This window comes from Halichoeres trimaculatus, unplaced genomic scaffold (assembly GCF_033239565.1).
Source record: "Halichoeres trimaculatus isolate MK-OKI-2021-1 unplaced genomic scaffold, fHalTri1.1 fHalTri1_scaffold_12, whole genome shotgun sequence".
Lineage (NCBI taxonomy): Eukaryota > Metazoa > Chordata > Actinopteri > Labriformes > Labridae > Halichoeres > Halichoeres trimaculatus.
The window spans coordinates 25,281,584-25,304,799 of NW_027437190.1; the positions used below are offsets into that span (position 1 = coordinate 25,281,584).

Genomic DNA, 23,216 nt, shown 5'->3' on the forward strand with positions numbered 1-23,216 from the left:
ATATTAGACGTACACAAACCGTTAACGATGTTATGTGATAACGTAGGTCCATATAACACAAAAATATGACTTTTAATATTTAAATGAAGACCAATTAAGGCTTTTATTGATTAATGGCAGACATTATTTTCCCAGATAATCCAAAATTTCAAGCCACATTTTAACCTAGTTGACACATTAATGTTAACGGTCACTGTAATGGCATGAAATTCCCAGAACATTTTAGGGTTATCGCCTCTCTACAGTAATGCCTTTACTTTGGAAAACACCTAGCTTTGGAAAATACGAGCATCACCCAAAGGCAACATACGCACCTCGAATCGGGATCCCGACTTTCATCTCTCAATACATGGGGAAATATCACAACTATGTAAATAAAATTGTGCTCGATTTGTGAATGGACTTGTACAGAAAATAAATAAACTTGAACTGCAATGAAGAGAGACTCACTTTAGCCCATGCACGTAATTATAGTTAGGAAGTATTTTTGCACTGAAGCACCCGGATCAGTATTTGAGTTGTCTTAAATACACTGTCAGATTTATTGATAGAGCTGCTAGTTCTCGTTTTGCACTGATATTGAACTTTTTAATGAAGTTTATCCAATGCAGGAAAATTAACAGAAGTCGGAATATGGATTATTATCTACATAACGGACCACCTTCAGCCCCACAACGCGTCATCAAATGCTATCTTATCTTGCTTCACTCCTTATAGTCTCACCTCTCGATCCCGGACGTGATTTTTGTCGGAAGTTTGCCTTCTTCCAAGACTTTGACATGTCCACTGTTTTTCTTCTCTTGAGTTGTCTGCTGTTCAAAAATGTCTTTGCGCTGCCAGGTAAGTGAGGAAAAGTGTTTTAATCTTATTGTATATTTTACAAATAACTGAAACAAATACATAATCAGGAATTTCATGTGCGCATTTTTGCATCGCTTTATCCAGGGAGCTTCTGGCACATCACGGACCAGCACTGGGACCCAACATACAAGCTGACAGATGATCCTAACCTCGTGTGCGCATCAAGCAGCCAAAGACCAGCTGCCACTGCGGGACTGTTTGGAGACTATGTTTGTGACTCGCCATGGCATCTTATCAACTCGTCTGTGTATGCCATGAAGAATATTCTACCAGACCCGGACTTCATCTTATGGACAGGGTTTGTCACTGACTTAAATACTTTTTTAAGCATCCTGCTGCATAGGATCCTGTAAAGTCATATTTACGCAAATGTTATGTAACAGACAATATTTTGAACTGCTTGGTAACACTGACACCAGTATAACTCATGATCCAAAATTACTCATTGAACTGCCTCCAAATGTAAACCATCATTTGTTGTGTCATGTCAGAGATGACACCCCGCACGTACCAAATGAGGACCTGGGAGAAGAAGCAGTGCTTAGCATCATAGGAAATCTCACTCACATCCTAAAGCAGGTGTTTCCAAGTAAGTGTGGCACTAATGTGGAGGTGTGAAGTAACAGATATGTAAGACAAAAAAATAACAAAATAATACCGCATAACTGTTCCCCCCAGAGACTAAAGTGTATTCTGCTCTGGGTAATCATGACTACCACCCTAAGAACCAACTCCCTGGAGGCCCAAACAACATGTATGACCAAATAGCAGAAATGTGGAAGGATTGGCTGGATCCAGAGTCCCAAAGAACTTTCAAAAAAGGTTGACAGAGACTCTTACTTCTTCAAGATGTGTCCTTTTTCATAACCTGCTTTATGCAATTTACTTGTGTATTTTTCTTCCCAAAGGTGGATATTATACAGAGAAGCTTCTGAACCGAGTAGGTTTCAGGATGCTGGTCCTCAACACTAATCTTTATTATAGACAGAATGAGCTGACAACAAACATAGATGACCCAGCTGAGCAGTTTAGCTGGGCGGACAGGGTCCTTACAGAAGCCGCTAAGAACAAAGAAAAGGTAAAGCACCCTGTCTTTACATGTCTGAATTAACACACTGATGAGACGGGGAATCAGTGTCATGGAGAATATTTTAACCACCATAAGTCAACACTTCCTGAATCTGCATCCTGCCTTACTGAAAACATGAAGTGCCTGTTTGCTACATTTATACTCACATCTCTTCCAGGTGTACATCATTGGCCACATTCCCCCAGGTTTATTTGAAAAGAAGAGAAGTACAACCTGGTTCACACCTAAATTCAACAAGATGTATGTGGATCTGATTCAGAAGCATCATTCAGTCGTTCTTGGACAGTTCTTTGGCCATCATCACACTGATAGCTTCAGGATGTTCTACTCAAATGGTACTGTGAGACTTTTCAGATTGCACCCCTTCAACAAATACCTAACATTATGATCGAGTTCTCAGATTTTAACCTGTGACTACACTGCGCAATAACGCTCAAAATAAGAGTCCAGATAAATTTTGGAACATGAGGCATTTTAAGGAAATGACCCTTCTGTTTCTGCAGGCTCTCCCATAAGTGCAATGTTCCTCAGCCCAGGTGTCACACCTTGGAAAACAACACTACCTGGAGTCGTGGATGGCGCCAACAACCCTGGGATTCGTGTCTTTGAATATGACACTCAAACTCTTCTGGTCAAAGTGAGTTAAAGTGAGAATCTGCAAACTTCATATACATTTTTAAGGAACATTGTGCAAAATAATGTGTAGTCTCTAAAATAATGAGTCTAACTTTTATATTTTGGTTTCTGTTTTGAAACACATTTTTATATGCTCAGGATGTGGTCACATATTATCTGAACCTGACCCACGCCAATGCAGTCAGTGAACGCTGGGAGAAGGAGTACCGCCTCACAGAGAGCTTCAGAGTCCCAGATGCTTCCCCTTCCTCCATGCATCAGATTCTGGAGCTCATTGCCAAAGACCCCTGCTACCTACAGAAGTACTATGACTTCAACTCTGTCAGCTATGACTTGACTGAGTGTGACAGTGATTGTCGTGTCGATCACGTGTGTGCAGCGAGAGAAGTAGACTTTATGAGCTATGAAGAGTGTGTGGTAAAAGAAGGAGCGACTGCCATTTATGCTGGATTCCTGCCTCTGCTCTCTGTGGCTCTAAGTCTAATGTTGGCCAATCGATGATGAACAATGAGTTAACAGTTTGATTGCAAGTTTCTTAACCAAAACACCCCAGGAAGAAAATGGGAAGAAATATTTCATTTCTAGACAAATATGCAGCGCAAGTTTTGTCTTTTCTAATAGTGAAGTAAAAAAACAATGTTTGGCCTAAGAAATCTTTAAAATGGTCTCCTCACTTTTACCAGCTGATGATTATATGACTATGTATTTCATTTCAAGTATTTATGGTTAAGTATTTATCATTTCACTCTGATAGTTGGGACCCAGCCCAGCTAATTTACTGCACCTCTTTGATAAATAAATAAAATCAGATTTCAATAAGCCTCTTTAATTGGTTTACAAGTAGTTATTGTCACAGGAGTCAACATGATATCAAATATGTCACTATCACATCTGTGCATCTTTATAAATCCTTGAAGTGATGCAATAAGTTCTGAAAATATCAGATAAAGCTAAATGATCTGGGTTATCTGGCACTTGCAGTTACCCAACCCTTTATAAAAGTTTTATGAGTTTGCAACAACAGTCTGGGGTGCAAAAAAAATGAAATGATGTTGACTGGACTTTGAGCCCAGGAAGGACACATTTATTGAGCGTGTGTTTTAGCAGTGTATGTGGTAAAGAGAAAATCCTGCGGTAACCAGTCAGTTCACACACCTTGGTCAGGCAGGGTAGTGCTCACTTCAGCAAGTTCACATGATCAGGACCTGTTTAGCTGAAGTGAAAGGCTGCATAGCTGCATTCAAAGCCTTGCTGTAGTCTTGGAAGCCCACCTCTGTGCAGACAGGAGCTCTCAGTTTTCCCTGCACAATGAGGCTGCACAGTTCATCCAGCATGGCTCGAAATGCACTTTCATCTGCAGCAGAGAATTTTAATTATTTCCTGTTAATAAAAACCTTTAAGACTTGAGTTATCTTTTTCTGTAAAGAAATCTTATGCCAGCTTACCTTTCGAGTGATCCCTCTTCCACTGAGTGACCCAAAACCCCCGGACTTTCACATCCTTAAAAATAAGTGCGCTCTGGAAAGAAGAAGTGAAGTGGTAGTCAAACTGAAAGCAAAGTGTGAATGTGGAAATAGTTGTACCTGAGAGCATTAGAGATCTTATCTCACCACAGGGACAGTAACTGGCTGTTTGGCCATTCCTCCATATGTCACCATAGATCCTCCTAATCTAAAATATGCACAACACATTTATGTTATTGTCAGACATTTCTTTAGAGTAAGTGTTTGGTTATGTAAACACTGGATTCAGTGTCCTCACTTTAAGTGACGGAGAAGTTCTGTGGCGCTTTTTCCACCAACTCCATTCAGTGCCAGTTTAGGCCTTGGGCAGCTCTATTTATCAGATAATAACAACATAATGACTCAGAGTCCATGTTTATTAACAGACAGCCTTATCAGTGCTTTTAACTTCCCTACCCACAGACCTTGAAAAGCTCCTTAATCTCAGGACGCCTTAGTGCTTCTTCTCTGATCACATGAGTCGCTCCTATGGCCTTCAGCCTATCGCTGAGCTGTGTGAACTCTGGCCTTTGAAAAGGAGAAACACAAGTAGGAAATTTAATGCAGCAATATATTCAACACCACATAAAAAACTCTGTTACCTTCAGTCAAAATAACTCACTATTAAAATGCAAAGTGGTACATAGAGGACACAGTGATAACCTGAGCTGATTCAGAACACCTATATATGTAGATATAATTGGAAGGAAACAAAATGAAATATAACTACTGACTCAAGAACACTTTGCAAGGAAAAAAAAAACATTATCTGATATGACTGGGCTTACCTGTCCCTGATAACATTGATAGTATTTATTCCCTTCGCAGCAGCTATTTGTATTACAGCCTGTCCAACTCCACTGTTAGCTGCATTCTGAATCACAGAATCACCTGTAAGAGGCAGAATGAGAGAGAGGGGCTTTTACAGCTTGAACAGAGTGCAAAAATTACATAATGATGTTGAGTATATCTTCAAATAGAAACCATTTTGTATTGTTTTTCATAAGTTTAGTATCTATGTTGCGGCTTCCAACATTTTACCTTAGCCGCCAGAGAGTGTGAGGTTGGATCCTTAGATTCATATTTGCATGACGCGCTATAGGTTATGGTCACACATAACGCTGAGATCCAAAATGCTTTTTAGGGCATTTATTGTATAAAAAACATCAGGCTATCACAGCGCTACAAGTTGGATATATGGAAGGCACGGAAAACCAGGGGATTTAACTGAAAAAAGGGGTGATGAGTGAGTGAATGAAAATGGCAAAGCGGTCAACAAAAAGTACGGCTGCCAACCCTGACTCTCTGTCTCTCATCTGGGCCACCCGGTGAAAGCGCACTTTTACGCACACACACACACCCGCCTACTCCCGTGAGAACCACCCCCAACTCACATACACTCAAACACTGTGATCCTCAGCCTCTATCTATATGTCTCTTACAATCTATGTATGCTAACAGTTCATTGTTAATGAACTACTGCTATTCCTTTCAAGCAGGTTGCTAACCAAACAAAAAAAGCCAACTTTCTTAAAAATCAAATCACTCTTTCAATGTCAAGTCTTAAAAGGGAACACAGTTTGGAGTGCTGTATAAAAAAAAAACTCACAGCTTTTAAATTACCTGGCTTCAGATCTTCAAAGTCAGACAGCATCCTGAAGGCAGTGCAAGGGTTGACCCCCAGTGTAGCAGCAGACAACAAGGGGATGGTATTAGGTAGTGAGATGACATCATCCTCAGCTAACACTGCCTCGGTCCTCCACGTGCCTGCACAAACAAAAGAGACCAAACTCGTGAAATACACTCATAGGAACCAAATAACTTAGACTCATATTGTAAAATAAGCTGTGGCTTACCCAGACCAGCATCTTTTGGTATTACCCAGTCTCCTGTTTTAAGGGACTTCACTTGACTGCCCACTTCTACCACTTGTGCCACTCCCTCATTGCCTCCAACAGCTGGGAGGTCAGGAAGTATAGCATAAGTGCCTAAAAAACACCACAACATGATTATGACTTATGTTTAAGAAGGCCCATGCTGTGTAATACTTATTTTGTCTGATGTGGGGGGATTAAAAACTTACCTTGGATCATGTTGATGTCAGATGGGTTAATTGGAGCTGCCAGAATTTTTACCTGGACATCCTTTGCACCTAAAGCAGGCATATTTATGTCTTCCAACCTGGCAACCAAAAAGTATGTGTTATCTGTGTGTTTGATAGAGAGGTATAAAAATCTAAAGTCACGTCTGTTCATGCTACATCCTCTTTTATTTTGTGAATCTGAGCTAATTCAATCTTTGTTTATGCTGTGCCAAACCACAAAAAGTGTTATATCAAGATGCTTTCCAAAAACAGTGAAGGGTCTAGACCTGCTAACATTACAAATTCTAATTAGTCCTAAAATTATAGTAAAATATAAAGAATCTATTTCCACAATTTTCCCCTCATTTTCTGACTCTGAGCGCATTATGTCAAATTAAACCAAATTTAGATTCCTGACACACAGTTACTTGGCTGGTAACAGAGAAAACGCAATAATAATGCGCATATTATTGTGTTTTCGCTGTTAGATGGAGTAAGAATGGAATACATTTAGGGCACTAGTCCAGATGAGGACCTGAAGGGGAACATATTAACTATGTTTCTGTACCCCGAAACCAGGGGGCAGCACATTGCTCTTGTGGCTTGGTGTTCCAAAACAAAGCGAGGAAGAAACTACTTGACAACATGCTTGGTTAAGCATCACATAGGTAAGCTTGATACTTTGAGGAATAACTTCCGAATGCAACGTTTTTGTTCCGGACGACGTTCAGGTTTGTTGACAATTCCAACACAGTACAAGGTAACAGTCGTTTCACGTACAACGGGGATTGTGCATTGATTTTGTAACACTTAAACAGCACTCTTACTGAACAACTTGAGAAGGGTCTCCGTGTTTTCTGTAAAGAAGAGCCTTGCATGTTTGTGTTGCAAGTCCAGCAGACTGTGTGAAAAGAGGAACGTTGACATTACCCCTGCGCCTTGAACATTTCAAAATAGCAAAGGCGTTACTTCTTCTGCAGAATGACCTGCTTCCTGAACAGGCTGTTTGAAGTGGCAGCCACATTGCGACGCAGGAATCTTCTTAAAAACACAAATACAACAAAACTATTCCGTTATATTTTCCATTTGTAGTGAGGGGTTTGCTTAGCGTTGGTCCTACTGTGCGGCCATATTGAACTGTAAGAGTGAGGTTGTGTCATTGGAACTTCAAATAGAGAACAGCGCCCCTTGTGTAAAGATACGGTAAGACATCGCTGTGAGATAGAACTGTATAACACCACAGCAGACCTTGGCATTTATTGGGTTATTGGGTCGAGAAACAGAGGAACTCATTGTGTTAAACGGTGGCTCTGAAGCGCAAAGCACAACAGCAGAGGAAAAAAAGAAGAAACAAAACAGAAATACAGAAGAGAAAATGCAAACACTAAAGAAGAAACACAAACAAAAAGGAGAAGACAGAAAAGGTAAGGTACCTAAATTAATAGAGCATCATCTTCTGGTTTAATAGACTGACAGGTACATTCATCCAATCAGCAACTATCCCTTTCAGCACAGGTGCCTACCTTTCCTTTTTATTTTATTGTTTTCTATTTATTTGTGTTTTTTTTCTCCTTTTTTTGTTGTCCATATTCACTTGGGAAACTTATTAAATCTTTCTTCATTAAGTTTAAGCTGGGTGGCCTGAGTATTCATACACAGTTATGTGTATTGCATGGTGTAGTGAATCTTAAATGTGGCAAATTTGTTGATCCACTGTCTTACTGGCAGAAATTAAATGACAGTAACTAACTGCAGTGTTAACTATTGTTATATCTTGGGAGAAGGAAAAAAAAAACGATACAGTATATAGACAGTTTTTGATTAACTCTTCTTTAACACATTTGTCTCCCATCATTGCGAAGTATCAGTAAAAAAAATAGCTGTACCCTCTTAACACGAAACTGCTCTGCATGGTGAGCAACTTACCATCTGGTTTAATGGTATTCGTTATACAACATGGTACATGCGTATAATGCAAAAAAAAAAAAAAAAAAAAAGAAGACATTTTGTAATTGCTTTTTATCATTGTGTGAATATTTTTGTTAATAAAATAATGCAATTAAAGACACATTAATTTTGAAATATTTACTAGGAAATGGAGCAGATCTTTACATATAGAAACATAATCACAGTAATATTTTGAAAAGCCTACATGCTGCTCATCATTGATAAACTAGCCCATAAAATCAAGATAGGAAAGATCGAGATAGTTATAGTTTCTGGTAGTAAACATTGATACATTCATCAGTAATAAATGCACATTCTTTAGGAAGTGTTTAGCCATATGTCTTGGGAGATACTGCACCATGAAAAATGGCCGATGGTCTAAAACAAGAAGTATCATACGAAGCACAGATAAATCAAACTGTGATACAGAATTCTTTGATGTGCTTCAAATGCTACCCAGAGCACTTACACGTCCTTGGATTTTCAAGGAATACCTAACCCATCTAACACCCGACAAGCATATCACAATAACACATCACTGAGGGGTCCAACTGGGTTGTTTCAATTAGAATGTCTTACATGGACTCAAGTTTTCAAGTAATACTCTGAAAACATTTATAGTATCAGCAGAATATTGCAGTAAATTTCAATACAACACTTAAATCCAATCTTTATCTAAAGAGTGGGTGTCACAATCCGATACAGAATTTATTAGATTAGTAAATGACTTCAGGTGAATTAAACATTTGTCAGTAAGATTGAAAACTTTGGTTTCTTTTTAGATTAGAAAAAAGAAATTGTTCAAGCTAAGGGATTGGTGAAACTGCTGGAATATCGAACTCAAAATGAATACCACAGATATGTAAAGAGTTGTATCTAACCGGAGCACAACATTCTTTTCATCATTTCATATCCTGAGTTTAATCCACACAACAATGTTTTCTGGTGCATCTGTCAAACTTGAAACACTAACACAGACACCACCTAAAAGCATCCAATGATATGGAAGTGTGAACTTATCCAAGACACATTCTTTTTGTCACAAGCATTGATAGTCTGAAACACCAAGTATCAGCCATGTGTTGAGAAGAGACAACCCCATATTATTCTACTAGCCCCAATCCCTTTAATAATATTCAACTACATCCCCATCTACAACAATCAAAGAGGAAAAAATACATTTATAGTGGAACATTTCTTCACATCATATCACATCATGGCAAGTTATTTAAAGAAGAGGTAAATAGCAGAATCACCATCACACTGTTTGTATGATGACAACGTCTAAGAGTTGAGGTAGCTTATAAATCTCAAACTCAACTGTTTACAATCATTTGAATCTTTTTTTTGGCAATAAAAAATGCTTCCCATCCTTCAGATGAGTATTAAGTCCTTGCTTTGTCTTAGGTAAAGACTCCTTGACTCCAACCAATCAATCTGAAGCATTCCCTGAGTTTTCAGATTGGACATTCCTGAGATGAGCCTTAGAGTAATGGAAGTTTTTGTTGTCTATCAGCAACCAAGTATATGTGGCACACAAAAATATAAAAAAAATAATATACAATATGGAACATATACTCAAAAGAGGAATAACTGAATATGAAAAAAGCTAATTAATGCATCTTACACATGATTAGTGCAGAGTAACGTTGCATTGTTTTTTGGCATAGATAGAAATAATGTGACTCTCTTCTGAGAGACTCGAACAAAACTAAAGATAAAAAAAAGAAGTCAACGAAAAAAAAAAGTCACAGTTAACAACAGTCCTCATTATACCATACACCTCTACAGTATGTGTTGTTTGTAAGCTGTGTGTTGAGATATTACTGTTACACTGTCTTCATACTGCATTCAGTTACTATTGAGGACATGACAATGATTTATCAAGCACATATGTTAAAAAAAGAAAATGGCAAGTACCTTGATGATAAAAGTGTTTTCTGTGATTTTTGTAGCTTTGAATGATATTTGACAGTTTTATGATGTCTACTAGAACTTAGGTTGCAGAGAAGCTTCAACATTAGCAGGAGAAGCTGCAGCACACTTGGATGAAAAATAAATACGTAGTATGATTCTTAAAAAAGGCTTTAGAATAATTTTACATATATATTAATGGATATATAAATGGATGTCAGTCTCCTCAGCTTCTCCTGTAAAACGGGAGTAAAAAGCTGATTAGCTAGCTAGTTCTACATACTCCTCCATGCAGGCATGGTGTTCCTGAACTATTACCCTACTAAGGGTCATAGGGAGGTAATGTCTTAAATAACTACCTAGATATGGTTCACAGTGGATACAAACAAAACACCAGCCTTCCCACTGGCAACATAAAACAGATTCTGCCTCATTTTATTCAAGTATGAAGAAGAGAGCTAGCTTGACCCTCAGTAACTCAGTCCAGGTCAAGTATCTTTGTTGTAGTAATGAGGTTCTTAGTTGGGTTTGGTCTCATGCTTGGGATTCTATCAAATCAAGGTTGAGGTAAATGTTTAGCAGCAGCAGCAGTATTTTAAACAGCAGCCAATAGAATGAAAAAAACTATCTAAGAAGTTGAAGGCTAAGTTATGAGTTGTGCTGCAATCTCTGCGTGAGACTTAGCCTGGCATCCCTAGACAGATTTTCTTGATGGGAATACGTTTGCAATTTCTTAATTGGGCAATATCATGAGCCACAATGCTATAAGTGGCATTAACTGATCATAAAGTAACAACACAGTTAGACATGAGCTGGAAGCCATTTGGATTGACTTTGCCGCCACCTAGCTTTGCAGATGTTCCACTGATACCTGGTATATATTAAGAACATTGCACGTTTTTTTTTGGCACATATGGGAACTGGGATGTACTGTTCCAATGGTACCACCATATATCATATGCTGAGGCTCTACAGACCAGATTACTGAAGCAGTTTTGCTTGGTGATATCAGACCTTCATTAGGTTTGAACCTCAGACCACATCAATGATTTGTTGGCAATGTTTTGTAAATACTGTAGTGCAAAGAGAATTTGATCGAATCCCAATTCTGATCTCAATCTCCTATATTGTATTCGAGGACTTCAGGTTCATCATCCGCAGTTAGATCGATGGTTTGAATAGCAGAGCAAACATGCATCAATGAGGTAGACAGCCAGCCAAAAGCTGGATAAGGGTAATGAAATTCAGCGGAAAAATAACTGACCAAAAGCTGGAAACTACTTCTGGTCGGACATTCATTTGGCCCCAGGATTACTGGATGGTCAATTGTCATATTGGCAGGTGCCAATATATAGCCTGTAGCTATACCTTACACCCATTCCATGTGTTGGTATGACCCCCCCCCCCCCCCCCATGTGATACACAGTCTAACATTCATTGCAGAGGTTCTAATTGATACCCTCTGTCAGGTCGCAATGTGAGGTAAACAGTCTGATAGGAGACACTATGGTAAGGCAGCAAAAGTGTAACTCTATTCTTAGCAAACTGAGTGTTCTGCAATAAAAAAAGCAGTACAATGCCCATGAGAGGGTCAAAGTGGTGCATAAAAAACACAAAGATTTTAAGAAAACTCATCAAGACAATTGGTTGTATGGTATAACTAACTACAATCTCAATCCCCTGAAAAGAACAGTGGTGATTCAAACATTTAGAAAGCGTCCTGAGTGCAATAATACAGCAGTATTCCTGAGTATAACACCAAATGAAAAACAAAAATAAACAAAAAACTTTCAGCAACATTCTTCATCAGCATTTTTTTAACCTGAGGTAGTTCCAAAAGCAGCTTTGACAGGTAGATGTGGACCATCCCTCCTATGCAAGCAATCTGATTGGCCTCTGTGCTTCCCCGGCATCAATGATGCCCAACTTCTTGTTTAATCAGATGTTTCAGGAGCTGATGGCATGTGGCTGTGCTCTTCCTCCTCTTCTTTTGAGGGGGATGGTTTTCCCTGAGAACCCGGTGAGGATTGTTGTGCTTTTAGTGCGCAGTTGGCAACCATGTGGTCAATACTCTGGCAGAAATGGCACTTCTTGGGCTGCGGTGGTAACTTGCACTCTTTGGCATGGTGGTCCAGGCCTCCACAGTTGTAACATCTGAAAGAGTCCATTAAAATTAGAACCAGTGTATTTTGAGTGCAATTTGCTGCGTTTTAAAAGAAAATAGTGCAATGGTGTAAATGGCAAGAAAAATACAATGGCCTGCAAAGCGCAAAGAGAAATCTACTCTTAAACTTTTTTTTTTGTGGAAGTTCATTATCCACCTTATCTCTGTGGTATTTTGCTTAGTAAAGATATTACCTCCAAAGTACCAAAAATCCAAGGCTTTTGCCCTAGTTGACCACTAGATGGCAACACTTTCCCACGGTTTACTCAGAAGTCACTGTTGCCATCAATTTTGAAGGGCATTCCAGGTCACACCATCTTGGTGCGCGTTCGGTTAAAACATCTCAGTGCTTCAAAAATTTTCAGAGACACTATAAATCTACAACTTTAATATGTGAAATCTTCTCCTAGGCAACTCCTCTCTGACCAGTTTTTATCTTCCAATGTGTATTACTGAAATGCAGGGCCCTTGGTCCCATGGATCTGTTATGGCTACTATGGCTTATTTTTTTTCAAAGTATCCTGAACAGCTTGTCCTATTTGTCATTTGGTCACTGCCAAAAACTACCTATTTGACTCACTGGGCCCTATTGTATCAGAGCAAGACATCCGTTTCTTCAGCATTGAACTTTAGAAATGAACACCATGCCAGGGTCAAGCAGGAGCCATCAGGGGTTCCTTCATCCACCACTGTTTGGACACAATCTATAGAATGGCCACGCGTGCAGGGGCGTAAGACAGATGGATTGTGGGCGTTCAGAGCTTGGCAGTACCACAGCAGACCTCCTGCCACTATAGAAGCAGCAGAGGTTTGGTCAGGGTTGCTGCCTGGAGGTCAGTGTGGCTTTGTAGTAGTGGCCGTTGGGGTGGTGTCAAGGTCTATACCACCATATCACTGCACCTCCCTCCATCAGCACCCATCAGGAGGCAAAAGGAGGGAAGGGGAAGTGGTTCTTTTGTCTAAAAAAGCTGCAGTAATGACCTCTGAACCTTGCCCCTTCGACCCACCCCACCCTTCCCTTCGACCCCCAAGCCCATCCCAGCCCCCAGCCCACTTGCATTTACTCATGCATTGTAACCATGACAACAGTGACCTTTCACCTCCTTGCTCAAGCTCTTACATCTGTTATCAATTAAATGGACAGGATCTTTTCCTCTACCTTCGAGTCAGATACACACTCACATACTTACAAAGGTGGTCTATAAAAAGTAAAGCTGGAAACAGCTGGTGGTGAAACACAACCCTGTAACTAAGAGCTTCCTGACTGTTGGTTATAAATATGATCAATCAATCATCCATAAACTAATGGAACACCAACCAGTGCTGCATAATGAAATGTGCTAGAGGGGAACGATACCTTATCAATGGATCAGTGTGGTCCACAGAGAGTTATTGAACCACAGTGGGCCTCCCAGGACTCTTTGAGGCAGTAATGATCTCTGTTCTCACACTGACTACTCTCTGGCTCTAATCACAAGTGACAGGAGGGAGAAGTTGATACACTTCTAACCCCTTTCTATATTCAGAGAAAAACACCCAAATCAAGGCCTCCCTTGGCTTTCTTCCTTTCTTTCTTTCTTTCATTCAGAGGAACATTGATGCCTCACATGAAACACTGAGATCTAAAGACAGGCTGCAGTACTTCTGTAACCAAAACCAAGCCCAACAAAAGCATCACACTTTTAATGTCGACTGAATCAAACAGCATTTTCGAATTTACTGTACAGCAATAAAGACTGTCATGCTTAATGCTTCAGCTATCACACAGCTTTGACTTCACTGGATCCATCTGGAATATTTCACCCATTTTTGTTACAAGAGTCAGCAGCAGGATAAACTGCAGATTCCAGATTAACACTCGTTTTTAATCTACTTTTTAATGCTTGATTCTTGAATTAGCAATACCACTGGTTTTTGGAGAGAGGAAGAATCTGTGTAAATTCACCAGGGGCCAGCAGATTTAAACAGTTATTGATCCAGGTCACACGTCAAGCCTGCTGGTGTGACCCTTGCGGGGACTAGAGCTGGGGGTTGGAGAGGAGGAAGTGGAAGGAAAATGGGGACTAACACCCTTGTATGTATGGTCCAAATTACATAGAACAATGACTGTTTGTGGACTGCTGAAAAATTTAAGATCAAGGATTATCAAGTTGTCACATTTTAAAAGTAATTGAGACTATTAGAAACAGTGTTTTGTCACTGCAGTGCACAAGCTTTTACACAATACATAACCTTGTCTTGATCAACTTTTAAGCTACAAAGCTAGATTTAAATTTTCTTGTTTGATAGTGACTAGATTTGAAAGTGATTTTTAAAAATCACTGAAAGATGTTGAGCGCCCACTTCACAAAGATGAAATATTTCTCTGTTTATCCCCAGTGTATTCCTACTTACCTATCTCCTTTTGACCGTCGCTTCTGGACCTTCTTGCCTTTGGGTCTCCGTTCACTACCAACACAGTGGATGCCACCTGGTCCAGTCACTCGCTGGGACTCGAAGCCCTTTGAAGACTTCTTGAAGGTAAACTCGACTGCCTCACCTTCCTTCAGGCTGCGGAAGCCTTCCATGTGCAACTTGCTCTGAAAGGTAGCATAGGGAGAAATTCAGCTTCAGAATTACATTTTTTGGTGCAAGGAACTCATTGATTTTGTTTTCAAAAAAGAGTCTTAAATCATACAACAGGGAGAGCCCTACCACAAAGGGGTGAAGGAATTTAAGTAGTGTCAATTCAGTTTCTCAGACCTGCTTTATTCCTCAACCTGGTTCAAACCCCTTCTATTATGACCCAGTGGATACTTTGACCCTAACCTGTCTTCACATTTGATTTCATCAGAGCCAGATAGCACTTTTTAGGCATCTGCTTTTTAAGGTGATCATAATGTCTCACCTTATAAACAAGCGCCAGAGAAATCAGAGTTTCACTCTACCAATCACTCTGTAGACATTTTTCCTTCACCTTTACCTCTATTCAATCTCATCTTTTTGCTGTGTTTGAGTGGTTAATCTGATGAGAATAACCTTCAACCCATCCCCCCTCCAGAGGAACAGCATTCCACACTGCTTCCCCCACTCCAACCCTCTTCCCACCCACATCACAAAGCCCCACTAACACACTGACCACCACCACTAACCCTAAACTGCAAGATGCAGGGGTTAGTGCTACGGTTGGGGGTGGGGTGAGAAGGCAGTGGTGCTTCTTTGGGAGGTTGGGGGTCAGAGGGACATTCCTTGGATAGTTGTTTGGCAGAAAGAGGTGGAAGATAAAAGTTGAGGGAAAGCACCAATGATTGATATCTCCCTTTAATATCAGTACTTCAATAGTGACATCTTTCTTTGTCAGAGAAACATGGTGACTTAATTTGGTATTGTGCGTGAGGAAGAGAAAGATTAGAGACGCGTGTTGGCTAAAGGTATCAATAAAGGAGGGACAATGAGAGGAAAAACTGATTCAGCCACATGTGTAGCCACACATTCTGCTTACCTGATGTCACTTTCAGTAGTGGTGGATAATAGTGTTTCATGCAATACAAATCTGATTTCAGGGTAATGTATAAATTTAGAGATGAAGAAGAAGAGGATAGGGTGTGGTTTTAAGGATAAACTTATCATGGGAAACCCCTCTATAAATCCTGGGTGGAAGTGAGAGATCAACTTGTCACATCTATGGCAGACATAGGAAGAGGGATTTTTAATGTAGAACGTTTGTTATGACATACACTAATCCTTATTCTTTAATTTATTTTTCAATAAAGTCACATCTGTCTCTTAATTATAAACAACAGTAGGAAATCTGCAACTGCTAAAACCACAGGAATCAGACTGAGCTCACAAAAGCACAGTACTTTAAGCCAGACAGGAGAACCATTTCAAGCTATCATAAAGGATACAATTAGTGATGGGTTTGGGGAGAGCACCAAAGAAAGACTCATCAATAAATCACTGAAAATTTCAGTTGGATTTTTTACAGTCATTGTTACAATCTGCTGCAAACAAGTGAAAAACATAAACAAAGGCACCATCTTCTCTAAATCTGAAGTAGTTAGTCACAGCTGAGCATCTGCTGCAAAGTCCTGAGCTTACTGATTGGAGGGCCATGATGTTAGTGTGACAACATGGATGTTCACAGAGCACAACCCATCAGGCCTCACTCTAGCCTGGTGACCGTTAACCCATTTCCTCTCTCATGTGTGACCTCCCCCAAACCCCCACAACGGACCTTCATGGACCACATGCCCTTCACCAGATCCTCCACATTCATATATCCACTCAGGTATGGGCCATGATGGCGTCTTTCAGAGCCTGGCGTTAAAGTGTTAACTATTGTCAGGATCTACCATAAACTTTGTCCAGAATGTGTCTGAAAGCTGAATGAGGCAGAGAGAGACATCAGAGCAGCGAGGGACAAAAGCAGGACTGCTGCTGAGACAAAGAGGGGCTCGGTCACGGCCGAGGGGTGCTTCATTCGGATGCATGGCTCTATTGTCCACCTGCACAAAGGCCAGTGGACCCTGGGAGTTAATTTTCCTTGACACGCGGCCACTAATTTTAGGGCTGAGGCCTCTTGCGTTGCCATAACCTCTTTACATCCATCATTGACACGCGTGTGTCTAACTTTTCTTGTGACAGAGAGGGAAGTAGGTCACGAGTTACGTGAATTACAAACTCCCTCTGTCAGATTGAAATTAATTTGTAGTATCTCGTAAATGAACAACTTTTCTTTAACTTAAAGCGACACCGAGTTCATGATCACCATGCTGGATTTCTTGAAAATCTGCCTGGATCACTGCTTGTGTTGTACTTTTTACTTTAAACTGTTGCAGGGAACAAAAACAGCAGAATTCTCTATCTCTGCGTGTTTTTTCTTGTTTGCAATGTGATTAATCAGGGTATAGCTTTGACTCTGTTATCATACAATGTTTAAGTCATAAAAACCCACTCTTGAGGTATGCATTCTCATTACCAGGAAAAAAGAAAGTCCAAAAACAGACCAATTTAGGGAGATGAAAATGTTTAGAGACATGCTGATGGTAGGACCTCTGGTATGATTTTTTATGAAAAAACTCCTGCAATCTGTCTCTAGTTTGACGCTTGGTGAGTTGTAACAAGGGAAATTTAGCTTTTAGCTGAAAAAGTAATCCCTGAGGGCTCCTCTATAAAACTAGTAGAGTAACACACACACACACACACACACACACACACACACACACACACACACACACACACTAAGGGGGTAGAGCAGACAGCAAAGAGCCTTTAATCACTTTATGACAGGAACCTTGAGGTGAATGAGCAGCTAGTGGGGACTCCTCTCATTCACATGCTAAGCCTTTATCTTATCAGACAGCAATGGAGGCGCTCACTCACACGAGAAGTGGGAGGGAAACGCACCCCCGCCTCCCATCTCACCACTAGTTGTATCTGAAAAGGTGAATGGGGACTCTGGGCTAAACCTGTATGAACTCAGTTCTTTCATACCTCATGCCAGTACAAACAATATCAACCAAACAACACAACTTTGAGCAGAGGTAATGACTCATTGGATAACTCCAGAGTTACATTTATGCAAGAGTAATCACATTTTTTATAGCCGCTTGATAGAAGTACTCAAGGTGGTCTTTCATGCCAAGTGATTGTGCTGTTCAAAAACCAGTGAAAGCTAAGTACAAAAGGAAAAGCTGGCACAGCCTTTATATTTTGATAAATAAATGTTTTGAAAGGTTTTCCAATTTAAAAGGGCCTAATATATGTCCCCAAACTTTACAAATTATATCCAAAATATCATTCAAGGCAGCAAATGCACTATGATTCTTCAAGTGCTACATCCACTTATCACTTTCCACTCACAAACCAAATAGTTGTCTGTTGAGAAGCTGCAGAGAGGAATCAATCACGTTGTCTTCCTCCTTAAAAAACAGCTTCCATGCAGCTCGCACAGCACTCACTGTGATCTATTACTATTTTAAAAGCATTGTGATGTCAGACTATTAATTAAAGTGTGTGAGCTTGAACCAAACGTTGATCCAAGTGTCAAGAGAAAACCACGAGGGAGGCCCGCGCGAGACTCCTCGGGCTGCAACACGTGTTTCCCTGAAGGAGAAACACCCACCACACCGCAGCGAACAGGCATGCCAACGTAATGAATACTTTCAGTTTTCTCTCAACATAAACAGGGCATTAAAAAATGTCTGTTGATGTAGTGTTTAGGGTTAATGTAGATTTCTAAACTGTTTTGAGACGTAGCTGCCTTTCCACAAAGATGGCTGAAAAAAACTGAATTAATCAAGCTGTATTAGAAACAGGTGGTCTGACCTCGCTCCAGCGGGGTAGAGATTTCACAAGCTTGAGTGTTACAGGCGTTACTTTGAGACCGTTTCATTTGCTTTTTGTTCCATGCTTTGGTGGCTTCACTTTTAATAAACGGTCGCCCTACCTGATGGACAAAAACATCAACCGGTTCGTCCAGTGGCACTCCCTCCCGGTTGGTCATGGACAGGAACCCGAAGCCCATGCGGACGTTGAACCATTTACAAACGCCAACCCCGTGTAAAGACTGCGAGTCCTCCTCGGTGCTTGGTCCATCATCCTCCTCGGTCTTGCACACCCCTATATAGAAATAAATGTTTCATTTTTTAATCACATAAAAGTTTTTTTTGTTGCATATAAAGCCAAGGAGCAAACTTGCTACAAAGTTTAGAACCGTTCTCTCGCGTTGTATCATCATCAATCAATCAATCAATCAATCGATACAACCCAACAAACCTCGCATGCATTTTTGTCGTATATGACCGAAAGTGTCGCAAAAGTAGCCAAAGAAAATAAAGTGTTATTTTTTTTTGCGGAGCATGAACGATTTTCTGTGAATGAAAAGTGATGTCGAAGATCAGAAATTCAAAGCGCAATCGCTTCATTAAAGCCCAGGGATCACATCACGTGTTTGAACAATGCACTACATGTACTACTCCAATTTAGCACAATCCCCCCTTTAGAAAACTTTATCATGTGGGCTATTGCAAATAAAATTTAATGCAATTTTTTCTGTTACTCAACCTGGGAATTCCTGGTTAGAAACGGAGCCCATGTCTTCACTTCTGCCTTGAGTCAAAATTAGCACCCACGCTACAGTATCTTCTTTATTTTAGCCCTCAATCTGGGTAATCCTCACAGATCGCCACTTTCATGCAAAATGCTGTGAAAAGCAGAAACTGCGCAGCGAGAGGGAAAGCGGGAGAGGGAGGTAAACAAAAGGGGGCTGGCAACCTATTCCCCTAAACAATGAGGGGAGGGGGTGGGGGTCAGCGGGCAGATTTTTTTTTTTTTCCTGAAGACCCCCCTCCTTTAAAAAAAAAGTCCTTAAAACAATGCAAGGACACTCAGCCCCTCCAGAAAGCACTTTAACCATTCCTAGAGATAAGTAAGACGCATCCCAGCATACCTTCTGCCATGTTTGAGGGCCAGTTTAGTCCTGATGCTGCTGCTGCTGCAGTGTGAGTCTCTCCTGCTGTGGTCAGCTGTGTTGGTCAACACTAAATGACCATTTCTCATTCAACAATCCCCCCACACACTCTCGGTCATGTCCACGTGACTTACAATTTTATTCCCTGAGGATTGATTGCAAATGGTGTTATGGAGGAGACGAGAAGTGGAAGTGACCAATCACGTTCAACATAAATAAAGAATCCAAATAAAATTTTAGACTTCCATCCAAGCCTCTGTTGTACACCACATTTCTCTCATTACAAACCATCTTGCGTTCAAATTTATGAATTCTTACGGAGCATTTTAACCTTTTTGTAACCGTTTATTTTTATTAAACTAAGTATTTTTTCTTTCTTTTTTTTGTTTTGAATTATCTTTACCCCCTGATATCTATTGTGCATTCATAACTGAACTAAATAGGGGATGGTACAGTAGCAGAACAAAACAAGGTGTGCTCTTTACTCCCCTGTTTGAATGTCATTTAATCAATTTAGGCTCCTTTAGTTATCATTTCAATACAAATTATTCTCATCAACTTCTTAAAAGACCATTCAGTCTGCATGCATGTCTTGCAGCAGGGAGTTGGTTAGCTGCCGCCTCGACATGCCAAAGAAAAATGATTGTAATGTTAATCCAGACGAGGCATGAGGGGGAAGTGTCTGCTCATGAAGCGATCGAGTCGAAAAGAAAAAGAGTTGTGATGTAAAACCAGAGCAGACTTGGACTTAAAAGGACACAGAATAGTTGCAAGGGGAAAAAACAGATAGTGGCAGCGGGGAAACAAGCAGCGAGTTTCTCTAGAGATGGTCAAACGAATTCATGGATCGATAGTGATTGATCACATCATGCAAAGATGTTGACTCGTGTCCTTGTGGAGTGATAGATTGATCAAAGACAGAGGAAAGTGATCTTCAACAATGCAAATAGAGAAATCACTAACAACCGAAAAATAAACGGCAAAAATTGCACAATTTTTAAAATTAAGAATCAAAGAGAACTAGCAACTTTCAGCACTAAGTTTCAATGAAGTAGATGGCATGAAGATTCAGCTTCATGTAGCATCAAATTCAGTCGTTGATTATACAAAATATCGAGGTAAAAGAGAAAGGCTCGAAAACAACCGTTTTTGATAACACGAAGAATTTCAGGAGCCGTTTTTAATATCAAACTTTTAAATTAACAGTTACGCTAGTTTAAACGAGAAAGTTTCATTTTTTGTGTTTTTAAAAAATAATCCGTGCAGAATAACGTGAACCTTCGCAGAGGTATAAACTGATAAATGGATTACAGTTTTTTCTATTTGCAACAGGCCTGATGGTGAGCCTACCTGTCCTTTTAGCTATAACTACCACAACGACCCCTTGTGGACCCACAAACATACCCACCCCCGCTCTTCCATTGCATAACCAACAACATTTAGTAGGCTATTTCAAACTATCATATCACATACCATATCATTGATCACATTAGTAGTAATTTCTAGAGAAATTAACATTGTGACACCAAACCATTTGATTCAAATCGTGGAGGGGATTTTATTTTCATTTGAAACAGCATGAAAGAGAGACAGAAACCCTATTATCAATGTTTTTTAGATATAGGCCTATTCATTTGTGTAATATGAGGATTTTACAGAGGTAAGAAATTATCTTGATACTTCTACATTCCTCTTTAACAGCCTGTGTATACTAGTAACAATATTTTACATTTAAAATTGATCTTAAAAAAGTAGAACTCTGAATATTGGAAAGTCAAAAAGGGAAAGAAAGAAAGAAAGAAAGAAAGAAAGAAAGAAAGAAAGAAAGAAAGAAAGAAAGAATAATGGAAAATAGAAGGAAATATGGATAAAGATTGAGGGTAAAGGTGAGTTAAAAGAAAAAAAAAAGAATGAAAGAAGGAGAAGTGGAATTAAAGAACAAAATAAGGAACAAGGAAGAAAAGAAGAAATACAGGATGCAAGATAAATAAATAAATAAATGAATTGGAAATAAATGATAGCAAGGAAAAGGCAAGAACAGAAAGAAAGAAAGAAAGAAAGAAAAAAAGAAAGAAAGAAATGTGCTTTCCTGACTTCTACCAGCTTTAAGAGACCTTACCTCAAATCCCTGCCTTATTTAAGACTAGAAACGTGTACATAAAAGAGCAGCTCCCAAGACTAATTCATCAGAACATCCTTACACAAATATTAGACTAATTTTACAGTCCATTTGGCTCTGGCAGCATCTTTCCTCTGCTTGAAAACATTAGTAAGAAATCTCTGAAGATGTCGAAAAAAAACTATTAATCGTAGCCTTCTTCGGTTAAGAAACAAATAAATTCAAAGATGTAAATGCTTATGTCTAGACAAATGGCTTATACAAAGTAAAGTACCTAATGAAGTGTCAGCAAGTAAAATCATCTCCAGGGGAGAGTGTGTTGGCAGTAAGCCAAAGCGTCTGGACTCTGGCCAAAGCTGATACTAGCTAATTGACTGCATAAAGTCACGTCATTGTTGCTTAAAAATGATTGATTGAAATAAAATTGTGATCAATGATATCACTCTTAATATTAAAGATGAATAAATACAATAAACAAACATTATCCAGCTCTCTTCAGAGGCTGTGTCCATACTCGTGTAAATGAGGTGGTTTAAATGAGTACTGACCAAAATATGTGTGCACACACAAGAATGAGTAGCATTTCCCCTCTAAATGAATAGCTTTCACTATCTACTTAAACAACTACGATTTGGGTATTAAGTCATTATGCCACCCTGTATCTTTTTACCTTTATTTATTTATTTATTTTTAAAAAAGGGGGGAAAGACAAGCTGGTTAGTCTTGCAGGTGGAGTACATGCCCTATATGTGAAGAGGCTATAGTTCTGATTGTACCAGTTGCTGGTTCAACTCCCAGTCATGACCCTTTGCTGCAAGTTTTATCATGCCCCTTTTTCTTTTGCACCTACAACTATTATTATTATTATTATTATTATTATTATTATTATTATTATTATTATTATCAACAAATGCCAGCCTGTACTCTGTACTTTGCGGTTTTGGACTACTAATCAAAACATTTTGTCATGGATGTTTTATTTTCAGCAGTACCTGATGAATATGGCATGATGAAGTGCGCTTGTGTTATAATATATGACCACTAGATGTCACTGTAACTCTTGGCGCAAGGCAAGCCACTTTGTCAAACTGTTACTGATGATCATCGTAATGATAACTACTTTCGTTCTCAATGTCTTCAGATGTGTGATTAGATTTATGAGCGATTCTTAGGTTCTGTCTGTGACAGTGGCAACACTATTACCTGCCAAAGTCATTGGTCTTTTAACTTATAAATGATGTAGCCAAATATTCCTTTCAAGACACATTTTTTGTCTGCATGAGGTCCAGTGATTCACAAATTAGTTTAACAGCCCAGAAAACGCCAAATAATCCATGAGAAGAAGAATCCAACCAATCACAAATGCAGGGAACCCCCGAAAACCATCGCCAGAGAGCATTACGCTGCGTCATGTGTCCGGTGTCAGGTGCACAGATCAGATTATGGG

General features: G+C 39.6%; 3 protein-coding genes across 5 annotated transcripts; 1 reads left to right on the forward strand and 2 right to left on the reverse strand.

Annotated features, from left to right (window-relative positions):
- The first annotated feature begins 287 nt into the window (after positions 1 to 287).
- On the forward strand, positions 288 to 3,265 carry smpdl3b (sphingomyelin phosphodiesterase acid like 3B). 2 transcript variants are annotated; one of them, XM_074682700.1, is made up of 9 exons: positions 288 to 370; positions 718 to 840; positions 946 to 1,159; positions 1,353 to 1,450; positions 1,540 to 1,683; positions 1,770 to 1,939; positions 2,109 to 2,286; positions 2,455 to 2,588; positions 2,726 to 3,265. In XM_074682700.1, exons 2-9 carry the CDS (start codon positions 780 to 782, stop codon positions 3,086 to 3,088), a joined length of 1,362 nt encoding a protein of 453 aa, XP_074538801.1. In that variant the 5' UTR covers positions 288 to 370; positions 718 to 779; the 3' UTR covers positions 3,089 to 3,265. The 2 variants fall into 2 exon arrangements, with proteins under 2 accessions (XP_074538801.1, XP_074538800.1); XM_074682699.1 differs by lacking the exon at positions 288 to 370 and having other exon boundaries at positions 565 to 840.
- On the reverse strand, positions 3,234 to 7,312 carry mecr (mitochondrial trans-2-enoyl-CoA reductase). Its single transcript, XM_074682702.1, has 10 exons — positions 7,000 to 7,312; positions 6,173 to 6,270; positions 5,946 to 6,077; positions 5,713 to 5,856; positions 4,878 to 4,980; positions 4,515 to 4,617; positions 4,349 to 4,422; positions 4,198 to 4,258; positions 4,033 to 4,105; positions 3,234 to 3,941 (listed from the first exon to the last, which is right to left on the reverse strand). The coding sequence occupies exons 1-10, from the start codon at positions 7,194 to 7,196 to the stop codon at positions 3,778 to 3,780; spliced, it is 1,149 nt and encodes a 382-aa protein (XP_074538803.1). The 5' UTR covers positions 7,197 to 7,312; the 3' UTR covers positions 3,234 to 3,777.
- Positions 7,313 to 11,967: 4,655 nt separating this feature from the next.
- Positions 11,968 to 19,692, reverse strand: lin28aa (lin-28 homolog Aa). Of its 2 annotated transcripts, none has more exons than XM_074682707.1 (4): positions 19,630 to 19,692; positions 18,628 to 18,800; positions 14,592 to 14,776; positions 11,968 to 12,187 (listed from the first exon to the last, which is right to left on the reverse strand). In XM_074682707.1, exons 1-4 carry the CDS (start codon positions 19,637 to 19,639, stop codon positions 11,968 to 11,970), a joined length of 588 nt encoding a protein of 195 aa, XP_074538808.1. In that variant the 5' UTR covers positions 19,640 to 19,692. The 2 variants fall into 2 exon arrangements, with proteins under 2 accessions (XP_074538808.1, XP_074538807.1); XM_074682706.1 differs by lacking the exon at positions 19,630 to 19,692 and adding an exon at positions 19,245 to 19,450.
- Positions 19,693 to 23,216: the final 3,524 nt, after the last annotated feature.

Coding starts and splice junctions, on each gene's coding strand:
- lin28aa (XM_074682706.1), bottom strand. CDS start 19,275: ATGGGCTCCGTTTCTAACCAGGAATTCCCAG. Junction 18,801..19,244: donor TTCTAACCAGGAATTCCCAG/GTTGAGTAACAG, acceptor ATTTCTATATAG/GGGTGTGCAAGACCGAGGAG. Junction 12,188..14,591: donor CGACGGTCAAAAGGAGATAG/GTAAGTAGGAAT, acceptor GGACTCTTTCAG/ATGTTACAACTGTGGAGGCC.
- smpdl3b (XM_074682699.1), top strand. CDS start 687: ATGCTATCTTATCTTGCTTCACTCCTTATAGTCTCACCTCTCGATCCC. Junction 1,684..1,769: donor CCAAAGAACTTTCAAAAAAG/GTTGACAGAGAC, acceptor TTCTTCCCAAAG/GTGGATATTATACAGAGAAG. Junction 2,589..2,725: donor CTCAAACTCTTCTGGTCAAA/GTGAGTTAAAGT, acceptor TTATATGCTCAG/GATGTGGTCACATATTATCT.
- mecr (XM_074682702.1), bottom strand. CDS start 7,196: ATGTGGCTGCCACTTCAAACAGCCTGTTCAGGAAGCAGGTCATTCTGC. Junction 6,271..6,999: donor GACCCTTCTCAAGTTGTTCA/GTAAGAGTGCTG, acceptor TTTGGTTGCCAG/GTTGGAAGACATAAATATGC. Junction 6,078..6,172: donor TGACATCAACATGATCCAAG/GTAAGTTTTTAA, acceptor GGTGTTTTTTAG/GCACTTATGCTATACTTCCT.